This window comes from Rhinatrema bivittatum, chromosome 1, assembly GCF_901001135.1.
Source record: "Rhinatrema bivittatum chromosome 1, aRhiBiv1.1, whole genome shotgun sequence".
Taxonomy (NCBI): Eukaryota; Metazoa; Chordata; class Amphibia; order Gymnophiona; family Rhinatrematidae; genus Rhinatrema; species Rhinatrema bivittatum.
Window position 1 is genome coordinate 487246896 of NC_042615.1, and position 15132 is coordinate 487262027.

General features: G+C 48.4%; 1 protein-coding gene across 9 annotated transcripts in view; it reads left to right on the forward strand.

Moving 5' to 3' along the window:
• HUWE1 (HECT, UBA and WWE domain containing E3 ubiquitin protein ligase 1) overlaps positions 1-15132 on the forward strand; it is a 907188-nt gene that overhangs the window by 555569 nt on the left and 336487 nt on the right. For all 9 annotated transcript variants that reach the window (XM_029607938.1, XM_029607967.1, XM_029607972.1 and 6 more), the window contains 4 exons: positions 7651-7823; positions 8147-8295; positions 8430-8487; positions 8695-8793. In XM_029607938.1, the coding sequence (XP_029463798.1) occupies positions 7651-7823; positions 8147-8295; positions 8430-8487; positions 8695-8793 (479 nt within the window). The remainder of the gene's footprint in view (positions 1-7650; positions 7824-8146; positions 8296-8429; positions 8488-8694; positions 8794-15132) is intronic.

Genomic DNA, 15132 nt, shown 5'->3' on the forward strand with positions numbered 1-15132 from the left:
AGAGCTCACCAAAGAGAGAGAGGTTCCAATTTTGGAAGGTCTTGAAGTCGCCTAATTTTTTTTTTCACCAAGCTGAGGCAGTAAAGGCCATGGTTTCTGCAAAGTGGGCTCTCCTGAGGTGGCTCTGAAGGTGGGTGGAGCAGTGGTCAAGCTGTTTTCCATATCTGCTGTAGAACTGGGAGAAGCTTAATATTTTATGGAATACCATAGTTCTGTTGGAAGGGGGAATAAGCTGCCTTGGGCAGGTCTTTAAGGTTTCCGTGCTGGCATTGCAGGTGGTGGATTTGAACTGCTACCTGTTCAGAGCCCATTTATGCAACTTCTTTTGTGGTAACAGATGGAGTAACACCAGAAAAGTACTGAAGCTCAAAGTCAGTATTACTTTTAGGGCAGATGCCCTCTAAAAATTAATTTGTACTTCAGCAAGAGGCATGGCAGCAGCAGTAGTAACTGCTGCTTTTAAGTTATGGGTGAATAAGTTGCTATTCCATGGCAAGCTTCTCTTTGGTGAGGCCTTGGAGAAACTGATAAAGGACTTGAATGAGAGCAAGTTCCAGTGGTTGCCATCAGATAAGCCTTGACAGTGTAAGGGGCCCTAAGGGCTCAAGTTTTGAGAGACTAGGTGAGGATCTCCTTCCTAGAGACCGGTACGATAAGACCTGGTCTTGAGCATCGGTATATTAAAAGAATTTAAATAAATAAAAATAAATAGATAGGGTGCTTCAGTGTCAATCCCTCAGTTCTTTCAAACAGGTAAGAGGTAAGAAAGGTGCTAGGGATGGAGGTGCGAGTAGTGTCTGAGGTTTCAAAGTTCCCCAGTGAGATTCAAGGGGTTTCACTCTTTGTTTCTGCATATTGAAGGATGGGGGAATGGAACCGCATGCATCGGGCCACTGGCTCTTGACTATAGAAAAATGGTGGGACATTGGAATTTTTCTTTCCGGTTCTGTGGCTGCCTTTATGATAGCTACTGTCAATCTCCAGAGGTGGATGCAGTGGTAAGATCAACTGTAGATTGTCTTCAGCTGGTGGCAGTGATTTCAGCAGAAAAAGGAAGGTGATATTGCGCCTGTATAGATCTCTTTTGAGACCTCATTTGGAATATTGTGTAGAATTCTGGAGACCTCACATTCAAAAGAATATATATTGGTTGATCAGTTTAGTAGCCTTAATCTGGACCGATCAGTGGTCTTCTTTCTAAAGCATATCTGAATAGACTTAAAGATCTAAACAAGTATTCCCTAGAAGAAAGGCAAGATTGGGGAGATATACATTTAAATATATCAAAGGTTTCCATGCACAGGAGACTAGCCTCTTTCAGTGGAAAGGAAGCTGTAAATTGAGAGGTCATGGGATGAGGGTGAAAGGGGGGTAGTCTCAGGAATAATCTTAAGAAATATATCTTTACAGAGAGAATAGTGTATGCATGGAATGGCCTCCCAGTGAAGATGGTGATGAAAATGGTCATCTGAATTCAAGAAAAGGAAAAGGAGATCTCTGAGGATGTGACGGGAATTGTAAGGACTACATAAATTGAAAGGATAAGCAGAATAGATGGGCCACATGGTTTTTTTCTGCAGTCATGTTTCTATATTTCTAAGAAGACAGGGAACAGGGGAGGTATTTCATCTACTTTATTGTTCCAAAGGAGAGCATGGTTAGATCAATTCTAGATCTCAGAGAGGTGAGTGAAGAGCTTGCAGGTGCCTCATTTTGGCATAGGGATCCTGTAATTGTTAATTGTGGTAGTGAAGCAAGTAAAGTTGCTTGCTTCCCTGGAGTTCAGAGGTATGGCTTCATATTTCAGGCCAGCTTAATACAACAGTGGTCTCTCAAATTCATGGTCCTGGAAGGTTAGTACCAGTTTCATGCTCTTCTGTGTGGTTTGACCAGGGCCCTAAGAACATTTCCAAGGTACTGGTTGTGATGCATCAATGCTTTGCAAAGAAAGCGTATTTCCTACTGTGTAGCCAGATGGACTCAGGACCAATGGGTTGTGTTCCCCTGCTAGCAGATGGAAACTGAGTCAGGTTTCAAAGCTGATGTCACCTTAGATATACTTCTGCAGGGATCTCAGCCATTCAGTATCTCTCCGTCTTCCAGCAATTGTAGGCTTGCTGTCCCTACACCAGCATTGGTGTTTAGTGGGATTACAGTATTCGTTAGAAAAAAAAAATGTACCTTTAAATTGGAGAGAGATTGAGCCCCGCTTTCCTTGCGGTGATACCTAAAGGTCCTTCCCCAGTTGAGAATTCCTGAGGCGATTTCAGAGATCCCTCAGAGGTGTGCCTTGTTCTGGTAGCCGACTCCTGGCATGGACTTTGCTGCTGAAGCAGCTGACAGGAAGCCGAGCGCAGCGGTGACAGCTAAAGCTCTTTCCCCCTGCAGCCAGAGATAGTCTCTGTACTCAGGGCTCAAATGTCACTGCACAAAAAACCCTTGAGGACCAAATTAAGGCTCCAAGATAGACAAACAGTGCACAAATAGAAGGCTGTAAATGCTTCGCTCCTCTGAGGGAAGCGACTACATCCAGATGCGCCGCCAGGGGCTTCCCATGAACTCTGCTTTGAAAACAGACCAGGGCGGAAACCTGTACTCTCAAGGAGTTGAATGACAAACCTTTAGTCAGTCCTTTCTGCAAAAAAGCCAGACTCTGTGATGAGGCTCGTTGAGGCTCAATCCCTTGATGAGCGCACCAAGACTCGAAAACCCTCCGCATCCTAGCATATGCTAAAAAGGTGGAATACTTTCGAGTTTGTAACAAAGTAGTGATAACATCCTCCAAATATCCCTTCTTCCTTAAATGCTGCCTCTCAAAAAAGTCAAACTGCTAAACAAAAGTGATCCACCGGATCTAAAAATATGGGTCCCTGACGTAGCAGGTGTGGAATATGTCCCAGCCTCAGCGAGCCATCTACAGCTAGATTGACCAGATCCGCAAACCAAGGTCTGTGAGGCCATTTTGGAGCCAGAATTACTCTTCCTGGGTAGAGCTCTATTCTCCTCACTATCTTGCTTACCAGAGGCTACAGCAGAAACACACATATCAGGACATTGCTTGACCAAGGAAGAACCAGGGCATCGACCCCTTCCACTCCTCGCTGTCTCCTGCGATTGAAGAATCAAGGAGCTTTGGCATTCCGTTGAGTTGCCATTAATCCATATGAGGAATGCCCTATTTGTGGGTAATGAGGCTCATCACTTCTTCTGATAGCTTTCATTCTCCAGAATCTAACTGCTGACGGCTGAGAAAGGCGGCCTGTACATTGTCTGACCCAGCAATGTGGGAGGCTGCTATCAAAGACAGATGCTGCTCCGCCCAAGACATCAGCATTTCCACTTCCTGAGCCACTGCTAGACTCTTGGTCCGCCCTTGGAGGTTGATGTAGGCTACAGTCATCACATTGTTGGACAGGATCCTGACTGGATGTTTGCGCAAGAGAGGTAAAAATTCCTAGAGAGCTAACCACACCGCTCTCGTCTCGAGCTGACTGATGACAATGCTTCCTCCAACGACCATTGCCCTTGGACTGACTGGGACTGGCATCTCTAGTCACCATCCACCAACCATGGAACCTCCAAGTCCACTCCACGGCACAAATGGCGGCACAAAAGCCACCATGACTGACTGGACCTTGCTGAGTCTGTAAGCGGTAGGGGAAGATGAAACTGCTCCAACACTGGATCATTGAACCTAAGACTATCAGATAATCCTGAACACAAGGAATAGGAATAGATTGTAAATCTCGAATTTGCAATTGGAGTTTGAGAAGGCGATGCTCTGGAAGGAACACTAACCCTTGACGAGTGTCGAACCGTGCCCCCAAAAACTCCAGAGATTGGGAAGGCAACAGGTGACTCTTGTCTTCGTTGATCACCCAACCTAGAGACTGCAAGAGGGTGATTACTCTGTAGATTCTATAATGGCAAAGAGATTCCGACTTTGCTCGAATTAACCAGTCGTCCAGGTACTGGATGTACCAACAGGCCCTCCTTCCTGAGTTTTGCGGCCACCACAACCATTATCTTGGTAAATGTCCTGGGAGCTGTGGCTAAACCGAATGGGAGAGCCCGGAATTGGTAATGTTGCCCTAGAATGCAAAATCTGAGAAACTGCTGATGATCGGATCGAATGCCGATATGAAGATAAGCTTCGGTGAGGTCGAGAGATGCTAGAAATTCTCCTCTGTGTACCGAAGCTATGACAGACCTGAGAGTTTCCATCCGAAACTTTGGAATCCTTAGACAACGGTTGACTCTTTTGAGATTGAGAATGGGACGAAAGGTTCCTTCTTTTTTGGGAACAACGAAGAAAATTGAATAACGACCTCTCCGATGCTCTGATATTGGAACTGGAATTATGGCTCCTAGGTCGCTTAAATGCTGTAGCGAGTCTTGGAATATGAGACGCTTTTGTAGGGAAGAACATGGGGAAATTAGAAACAGGTGATGAAGCCTCCGAACAAAATCTAAAGCATAACCTTGACTTATCACTGATAGAACCCATTGATCTGACGTACATCTGGCCCATTCTCCGTAAAACAGACAGCCTGCCCCCGATGACGGGAACCGGAGAAAGGACCGGCCTCATCTCATTGGACAGACTTTGCACCTCCTGAGACTTGGGAAGTTCCTGGTTTGCCAAATCGACGGCCACGAAAGGACTGAGACCAATTCTGTTGTCTACCTGAGGACTGTTTAGCTGGAGGAGCCGATGGACGAGAAGAACGAAATCTTCTGTTAGACCTAAAACGAGAGCGAGATGAGAGAGAGCTTCTAGGTCTAGGACGGTCCTCTGGTAATTTGTGAATCTTATTTTCTCCTAGGGACAAAATTAAATCTTCCAATTCCTTACCTAATAATTTTCCCTTAAAGGGTAAAGCCCCTAATTGAGCTTTGGAGGATGCGTCTGCAGACCAATTCCTCAACCAAAGAAGTCTGCGAGCCGACACTGAAGCAACTATAGAGCGAGCCGAGGTCCTAAGGAGATCATATAAAGCATCTGCCCTGTAAGCAACAGTAGCTTCCAGTCTACCAGCTTGCGCAGCTTCCTCTTCAGAGAGGGAAGAATTATTTTGTAAAGCCTGTACCCATCTTAGCCCAGCACGCAAGGCTAAGCTACTACACATAGCCGCCCACACACCAAGAGCAGAAACTTCAAAAATTCTCTTAAGCTGAACCTCCAGCTTACGATCTTGGAGATCCTTAAGAGCAACATGAGGGTCTGAAGTAGTACCCAAAGCGGGATCTTCAATTATATCCCCCTCTGGTAGGGTCTTGTCCGGGATAGGCAAAGAGTCATGCTCAGAATCATCTGTGGAAGAAAAAATTGACTGGTCCGGACCCCAACGAAGGGGACGCTTAGGAGCTGACCCCAGTCCCAAATGCTTAGATCTAGTCCTTTTAGAGGAACGTGGTTTTAAATTCTGATCAGATGAGATACCCCTATGTTTCTTATGAAATTTTTTAGATTTATATGCTTTGCGAAGAAAACGAATAAAATCCCCCGAAAGGGCAGAAGAAGAATCAGAAATCTCCTCCAGGCTATCAGCAGATAAATATGGGCCTGTTTCACGTGGCTTATCCCCCCCAGGGACAGCCGGCTGCGGCGACAACGAAGGCGGATCTGCAGCACTCTGAATAGCTTGCTGTGTTGCTGCCCTCAGAGTAGACAAGAGCGCTTCAGTCCCAGCACTGCAGGGAAATGAGCCCGGGGCAGGAGAGCAGCTGGTCCGAGGATTTGGAGTCGTGCGAGGTAGCCTGGTTCTTTTTTTTAACCGGCAAATTTAACTAACCTTCCCCCCCCGGGGAGACAGGAAGCGCAGAGACTGTCTCTTGAAAGATGCGCACGTGTCCCCACAAGCACGGCAGGCCGCGCCTTGCAGCATTGCAAAGAAAAAAACAGCACAAAAGGAAAGAAAAAACTGAAAATTAAAAGAAATAAATAGAAACTCCGCTAAAAAAAATAAAAACACAGACCGACCCAACACCAAAGGTAAATAACCCACGATTCAGCTGTCCAAAAATAATTTATTCTTTTTGGTTTTTTTTTACCTGACCAACCGGACCCTCTGCGCTGCTCCAAGTAGGGTGAGTGAGCCGGGCTCCCCGGTATCACCCTTGCCAGGAGTGGTTGCTGGGCCCAAACCTCCCCAACTCCGGCAGCCTCAACCAGGAGGGATAGTCCTCCCAGGACTTGACAACCTCCCGGGAGGCAGAGGAAACGTGTTTTTGTTTTTTTTAATTAACTTAATTGAAAAGAACAGCCTCTCTACAATAGAGAGAAAGAAAAAAAAGAGAGGCTGCAAGGAATTAACTCCTAACTCCCTGACTAAAAAATAATAAACTACCACAGACTGCAGGGGGTAGGAACGTCCACCTCTGCTGGGAGACAGAGAAATACTGATTGGCTGCAGGTGGTGCTCCAGGGTATACGTCAGAGTCAGTAGAACGTTTCTCTGCCTCCCTCTGCTGGATTGGTGACATAACCCAGGGTCTGGACTGATCCAGGTACGTACAGGGAACATCTGCCTACATTTGCAAGGTGATTAGAGGTTCCAGTGGGTTTTTGGGCTCATTCCATTAAGGCACAAACCTCTTGGGATGAATGTCAGTTTATGTTGCCATAGGAGATCTGCAGGGCAGCCATTTGGTTGCCTTTGCACACTTTTACCAAGCATTATAGGCTAGATGTTTGAGCTCCAGGTGCAGCAGTGTTTGAGTGTGTGCTGTGAGCAGGTCTTTCTTATTCTCCCTCTGTTTAGGGAAGCTTTGGTACATTCCATTCATCCGGACTGGTGTAGGGGATAAGGAAGGAAAAATTAGTTCTTAGCCTGATAATTTTCTTTCCTTGAATCCCCTAGACCAGACCAGAATCCTGCCCTGAATTTTCTGAAGACTTGCTGTTATCTGTGTGAATGTCAAGAGATAATTTTCCTTGGTATTCAGATTCCTTTTTTGGAGGAGATTGTCCAGTTTAAATAGAGGTTACTGATTGCTTGTACCTTCCCCTGCTTGAGGAAAAGGGGTGAATTTGTTGTTCTTGGCTTGGTTACAGTTTATACTGAGCGACTGTAGGTGGCACAAGGTGTGTTATACCAACAGTATAGTAAACCTTTTTTTTTCTGTTTTCTGGACTGGTCTATGTGACTCGAGGAAAGAAAATTAGGTAAGAACCAGTGTTTCTGTGTTCTCTTTTGGGTCCCTCTGATGTCAAGGGGATTGGGCTCAGTTTGGGTCCTTTTGAAAAGATTCATCCCTGCTCATTTGGGGGAAAGTTTCATCTGTGGTTTGCTTCGATATAGAAATACTGAGATGCAAGTGGCACAGTACCTATACAAGGTGGTGATGATAAAACAGTTGTTCTGTCTCCATCTGCTGGTAGGGGAACAAAACCCATGCGGCTGAACTAGTTTGGTAGGTCTCAAGAAAAGAAATTGGCAGATAAGAACCAAATTGTTCCTTTATTCCATTTTCAGGAAGAGGTATTCTGATTTCTCTGAGTTCCATAAGAGAAGCAGGACTACATTTCATGTATTCAATGGGGTAAAATCAAGACTGGTTCACCTTGTTCCCCTGGACATTAAACTGTATGGTCACCGTAATTGATTTTCAGCATTCCTGCTTTGCTCAGTTTTGTTTCTTTTTCAGCCCCAACATGGCAAATACTGTAAATGCAGCCCTAAAGCCCCTAGAGACCCTATCTCGCATCGTCAACCAACCTAGCAGCCTGTTTGGAAACAAAGGCACTTCTAGCAAGAACAAGACTGACCAGGACTCCCATGGAGCTACTAGGGATGCCAACAGTAATCAGCCTGATTCAGGTATCATCAGCTTACATCATGTTGTTCTTTCACCTTGTCCCATTCTCTAAGGCTCACAGCTCTACTGAGTGGTCAAACCAATTCAGGTACTGACGAGTCCACTCATCTTCTCTCTCCCTGTTCCTAAATTTGAAACATGTAGCTCTCCTGAGTGATGAAACAAGTGTGGACAGAAGGGTTTCCCCAGGGATGTAACTCATGCCTTAGTGTCATCACTAAGGCACCTTTCCTCAATCCACATACATGTCATGAGGGGAAGGATTCTAATAGGGGACTGCACTTTGGTTTCCTCTGACAGTGCTGTCCTCTACTTGCTTTCACAGGGGAGGCAGGTGAGACGGAACTGCATGAAGAAGACCACGATGTTACACAGGCAGAGGTGGCTGATGGAGATATTATGGACGGAGAGGCTGATACAGATACAGTGGTAATTGCAGGACAGCCGGAGGTGCTCAGCACACAGGAGATGCAGGTGAGGAGAAACCACTTGAATAACACTGCTGAAGGGCCACCTTAGATCATTCACTTGCTGTTGTTGCATTGTTCATTACAGAGCTGCCATCTTTTGGCAGCAATAGTAATTGAAGTTCATTTTGTTGGTTTCAGGTGGAGAATGAGCTGGAAGATCTAATCGATGAACTGCTGGAGAGAGATGGGGCAGCAGGTAATGGCACTGATGAGCAGCTGTATAAGAGCTGAACTAGATTTCTCCAAGAAGGGGTTAGTAAGATAATGACCCTCATACAGGGTGAAAGTTTGAAATGTGCTCCCCATGTTCTACACAGCAGCAAATTATAAATGATAGCTCTGCATAAATAGCACTGTATCTTCATTCTTAAGATGGTTAGTCTCTTTTTTTTTTTTTTCTCAGTTAGCAGAAGTGGTGAAGATGAGTCTCAGGAAGATGTTCTAATGGATGAGGCTCCCTCAAACCTCAGCCAAGGATCTACACTACAGCCTAACAGGGAAGGTAAGGAAGGGAGTACAGCCAATTGTCCTCCGTGTTGGTACTAGGGAAGGAAGAAACGTCAAATAAATGTCCATGCTAATGAGTATATGGGAAAGAAGGGGGAGGTCAATTGTATGTCAATGCTTTAGGCTTACAGGGAAGAAAAGAGAAGTCCACCAGGTTCGCTGCTACTGGCTGACAGACTGTATGATCTTTCTACCAGGTGTTGATACTACAGGCTAACAGGAAGACTAAGGACATGTAGTCAAATAGGAGTTCTTGTTCATACCCAGATCAGTCCAGACAAGTGGGCTTTGCATTCCTACCAGCAGATTGAGGCAGAGCATAAGTTCTCTGTTCGTACCAGGATCAGTCCAGACAGTGGGTTATCTCCCCCTTCCAGCAGATGGAGTCAAATAGAACTTTGAAGGATGCTTCCTTATAAGGTAGTGCACCCTCTACTAATCCTCAGTATTCTCTTGACTCCAGCAGATGACAGTGGTGGCTTTCGTTCCCCACTGAGATGACTAGAAAGCTATTTTAGGAATTTTCTCTATTTTCCTCAGCTTTCCTTTCTTTTGGATGGATCAAGTCTAATTAAAAAAAAAAATTTGAATTTTGAATTTTCTGATGGAATTATTTGGAGAGCTTTCTGTAGCCTCCGCTCCTGTTTTACTGGGAGCATTCTATAGCTTGCAGGCAGTACTATTTGCAGCTCTCCCCACCCCTTCCATCTCTGTTGTCGGGGTAAGTTTGTTTTTATTTCCTTTTGACAGGTTATTTTCTCTCTTCCTCTCTCCGGGGTGCAAGTCGGTGGTGCCGACCTCTCCCCCTGTGGCTGCTATCCTACCTGCCCCTGAGACGCCGATTTCCTTGGGGCAGCTGGCACAGAGAGGCGTTATTCCTCTGTGCCTCTATCTGTGGGTCGCTGAAGGATAGAGAGAGAGCAGGACTGAAGCGGAGGCTATTACCTGCTTCTTACAGCCACGAACCTGGTGAGCGTGAGGAAGAACAGGCTGAAGTGGAGGTTTTTCCCGCTTCTCGCAGCTTTAAACCCTGCCTGTTTCTCGCATTAAGAACAGCTGGTTCCCTCGCGGCTCCGTCGGGGATCCCCATGCCTCGTTTGTCCAGGTGCTGCGCTTGTGGAGAGCCCGGGTCGAGGCTCTCCCGCGAAGGGATTTGCACAGATTGCCTCCCTGGTGGGGAGGGACCCTCTCAACTGCCGGGCCGCTCTGGTTTTCGTCTTCTGGCGCGCCTCAACGCTCAGGGGCCGGCCCCGATCCCACTGACCGTGGGAACGACGGCCATTTTGTCTCCAGACTCTACTGCTCCGGCGCTAACAGGAGATGAGCAGGACGCTCCTTTTTCATATCAGCCGCTGGTTTTGACACCCGTTCCACTTCTGGAGCCTTTTCCTCCGTCAGGGGATCTTCCCACTCTTCCTCCATTGGGACCACCTCCGTTTTCCACGGATTTTGTTCTCCTGCTTCACAATGCTTACCTGGCCACACTGGGCCAGCACCAGGCATTTCTGGCGGGACCACCTCCTCCTAAAGTTTCCAGAATGGCTGATTCCACTGAGGTCTTGGGAAGTGCCCAAGGGTCTGCGGTCCTGGGACCAGGGGTACCTCCGACCACCTCAAGCACTCCGAGGGTCCATTTGGTACACCCCTCTGCGGGGGAAGGGGGGGGGGTCTGTTCCTCAGCAGGATCCGGATGAACCTTCAACTACGGCTCAATTGGAAGGGGATGATTCTGGAGTCCTGCGGATCTTCCAGAGGGATGAGCTGGACCCCCTCATTCCACATATCCTACAGGAATTGGACATTGAGGCCCCTCAGGACCCGCCTGAGCCTAATCCACCAGCGAGGAAAGGGGACCCCCTTCTGGCTGGTCTACGTCCGCCGTGTAGGTCCTTTCCTTCCCATCCCACATTCCTTCAACTGTTATCCAGGGAATGGGATTCTCCGGAGACCTCCCTCAAAGTCGGCAGAGCCATGTATAAGCTATATTCTCTCCCGGATGGTTTCCTGGAGCTTCTTAAGGTTCCCAAAGTAGATTCTGCAGTCTCAGCGGTGACGAAAAGAACTACCATTCCAGTAACAGGTGGTGCAGCCTTGCGAGATCTCCAAGATCGAAAGCTGGAAGTTTATCTTAAGAGAGTTTTCGAGGTGTCCGCCCTGTGGGTCCGGGCGGCCATTTGTAGTTCCTTCGCTCAGCGTGCAAGCCTCCGCTGGCTTCAACAGCTGCTCAGCTCCCAGGAGTTGCCTCCTGAGGAAGCACTTCAGGCAGACCACCTGGAGGCCGTCATAGCATATGGAGAAGACGCTCTATATGACATTCTAAGTGTATTGGCCAGATCTATGGTTTCTGCAGTCTCGGCTAGACACCTCCTCTGGCTTCACAACTGGTCGGCGGATTCTTCTTCCAAGTCGCAGCTGGGATGCCTACCCTTCAAGGGCAAGCTACTATTTGGGGAGGATCCTGGACCAGATTATCAAGTCCCTCGGAGAGAATAAGGCACACAGACTCCCAGAGGATCGCCCTTGTTCTTCTAGGTCATTTAATTCCACTAGAAACCGATTCAGGAATCATCGTCGTTTCTGCTAGGCAAGGACTGCAGCTCCTTGTCAGCCGTCCTCTCAATCTCAATCCTGGACTCAGTCCTTTCGTGCCCGAAGACAGCCCCGCTCTGGTCCGGCCCAGGGGACGACCTCCAAGTCTTCACAATGAAGCTATGCCGGCCCGATCCCCAGGATAGGGAGACGTCTCTCCCTTTTCTACGAGGAGTGGGTCAACATCACGTCACATCAGTGGGTCCTGGATATTCTAAGACACGGCTACGCTTTAGAATTTGCTCGGCTGTTAAGAGACAGGTTCCTCTTCTTTCCATGTGGCCCAGTCCAGAAACAACTCATAGTCTGGCAGACACTCGACAGGCTTCTGGCTCTCAGAGCGATTCGTCCGGTCCCCGTCCCCCCCCCCCCCCCCCCCCCCCCCAGAAGTAGGCCGGGGACATAATTCGGTATACTTCGTAGTCCCCAAGAAGGAAGGTTCCTTTCGCCCGATCTTGGATCTCAAGATGGTCAACAAGGCCCTCAAGATTCTCCACTTTCGGATGGAAATCTTGCGCTCCGTGATAGCGGTGGTATACTCCGGAGAATTTTTGGCCTCCCTGGATCTGATGGAAGCTTATCTACACATTCCCATCCTCCAAGCACATCAGCGTTTTCTGCGATTCAAAATTCTGGGACAGCATTTCCAGTTCCAGGCTCTACCCTTTGGTCTTGCGACCGCTTCTCGAACCTTCACGAAGGTGATGATAGTAATAGCTGCCGCTCTCTGGAGGGAGGCAGTCTTGGTGCACCCATACCTGGACGACTGGCTCATTCGGGCAAAGTCCTCAGCCCAGTGCCACCGGGCGGTCAACAAGGTGTTGATGCTTCTTCACTCCCTCGGTTGGGTGATCAACTTCGCCAAGAGCAGCTTTTCTCCATCTCAGTCTCTGGACTTCCTGGGGGCACATTTCGACACAGCGCTGGACAAGGTGTCTCTGCCCCGGACAGGGCTCATACACTCATAGCTCAGATACAGCGAATCATCGGTCTCTCACTTCCAATGGCGTGAGATTTCCTCCAGGTCCTGGGATCCATGGCTTCCACTATCGATCTGGTCCCCTGGGCGTTTGCACATATGCGTCCCTTACAGCGCGCCTTGCTCTCCCCCTGGAAGCCGGTGTCTCGGGACTTCCAAGCCATCCTTCCTCTCCCGCAGGGAGCCAAGGGCAGTCTCTTGTGGTGGTTCAACCTGTCTCATCTTCTCCAGGGTGTTCCTTTGGACATCCCAAAATGGGTAATCATCACGAAGGACCCCAGTCTCTCTGGCTGGGGAGCGGTGTGTCAGATGAGTTCTGCGCAAGGGAAGTGGACGCTGTCCCAAGCAACTTGGCCGATCAATCGCTTGGAGATCAGAGCAGTGCGTCTGGCATTGAAACGCTTCCTACCTCTCGTCCATTGTTGCGCAGTCCGAATACTCTGACAGTGCGACCACTGTGGCCTACATCAATCGCCAAGGGGGCACGAGGAGCCGGCATGTCTCTCAGGAGACAGACAGGTTGATGGCATGGGCAGAGACTCATCTCTCCCGCCTAGCGGCTTCCCACATCACAGGCGTAGACAACGTTCAAGCCGACTTTCTCAGTCGTCAACATCTAGATCCCAGAGAGTGGGAACACTTAGAGGAGGCGGTGAATCTCCTGTTCCACAGATGGGGGACTCCCTATCTGGACCTAATGGCAACCTCCCGGAATGCCAAGGCAGCTCGGTTCTTCATTCGCAGAAGTGAGTACGGCGCAGAGGGAGTGGATGCCTTAGTCCTCCCCTGACTCCGTCACGTTCTCCTCTACGTGTTTCCCCCTTGGCCTCTGGTGGGCAAGGTGCTCCGGAGAATGGTGGCGCTGGAATGGCCCTGTCATCCGTGATTTGCAGACTTGATCAACCTCGCAGTGGACGGACCTCTTCGTCTGGGTCACCTTCCACGCTTGCTGCATCAAGGTCCGGTATCTTTCGCCCAAGCCGATCGCTTCTGTCTTGCGGCCTGGCTTTTGAGAGGCACCGGCTGAGACAGGGTGGATACCCAGAGGCCGTTATCTCGACCTTCCTCAAGGCTAGAAAGATGTCTACCTTCATCTCCTATATCAGGGTATGGAAAGGTTTTGAGACCTGGTGTGCCTCCATACCTTTGTCACCACGGACCACCTCATAGAAACATAGAAATGACGGCAGAAGAAGACCAAACGGCCCATCAAGTCTGCCCAGCAAGCTACGCACTTTATCCATTTTTTTTTCTCCCTTTTTCTCTCTCCCACCTGTTACTATTGGCTTCCAGTACCCTCCAGCCCTAATTCCCCTCCACCCAATTTAGAGAGCAGCTTTGAATCTGCATCCAAGTGACATCTAGCTCAATTGGGGGTAGCAACCGCTGTAACAAGCAGGCCAACCCCTTGCCCCATACTCTTACCCAACCCTGTTTTTATTTTTTTGTTTTGTTTTTTTTTTTTTTTTTTGGAAATAGCAGCCCTCCATCCTTCCACTCCGTGAAGGTGGAACACCAACTACTGGCCACTGGCATCCCGCTCCATGAATGCCTCTGTGGCTACTGCCGCTCCGTGCAGTGTTTGAATGCTGCTGTGGCTACTGCCGCATGCCGCTGTGGCTACTGCCGCTCCGTGCAGTGTTTGAATGCCGCTGTGGCTACTGCCGCTCCGTGCAGTGTTTGAATGCCTCCACTTTATTCATGCTCTCTAGACTTGATGGATCCACAGTGTTTATCCCACGCCCCTTTGAAGTCGTTCACAGTTTTAGACTTCACCACTTCCTCCGGAAGGGCATTCCAGGCATCCACCACCCTTTCCGTGAAGAAATACTTCCTGACATTGGTTCTTAGTCTTCCTCCCTGGAGCCTCAGCTCGTGACCTCTGGTTCTGCTGATTTTTTTCCGACTGAAAAGGTTTGTCGTTGTCTTTGGATCATTAAAACCTTTCAAGTATCTGAAAGTCTGAATCATATCACCCCTGCTCCTCCTTTCCTCCAGGGAGTACATATTTAGATTCTTCAATCTCTCCTCGTATGTCATCCTATGAAGACCCTCCACCTTCCTGGTCGCCCTTCTCTGTACCGCTTCCATCTTGTCCTTGTCTCTTTGTAGATACGGTCTCCAGAACTGAACACAGTACTCCAGGTGTGGCCTCACCAAGGATCTGTACAAGGGGATAATCACTTCCCTTTTCTTACTCGATATTCCTCTCTCTATGCATCCCAGCATTCTTCTGGCTTTTGCTATCGCCTTGTCGCATTGTTTCGCAGACTTCATATCATTAGACACTATCACCCCAAGGTCTCTCTCGTGCTCCGTGCACATCAGCCTTTCCCCCCCCCATCGAATATAGTTCATTCGGATTTCCACTCCCCATATGCATGACTTTGCACTTCTTGGCATTGAATCTCAGCTGCCATATCTTCGACCACTCTTCCAGTTTCCTTAAATCCCGTCTCATTCTCTCCACTCCTTCCGGCGTGTCCACTCTGTTGCAGATCTTAGTGTCATCCGCAAAAAGACAAACCTTACCTTCTATCCCGTCCGCAATGTCGCTCACAAAGATATTGAACAGGACCGGTCCCAACACCGATCCTTGCGGTACACCACTTAAAACCTCTCTCTCTTCAGAGAAAGTACCATTTACCATCACGCATTGTTTTCTGTCCGTCAACCAGTTTTCAATCCAGGTCACCACCTCTGCACTCACTCCTAAGCTTCTCGTTTTATTCACCAGTCTCCTGTGCGGAACCGTATCAAAAGTTT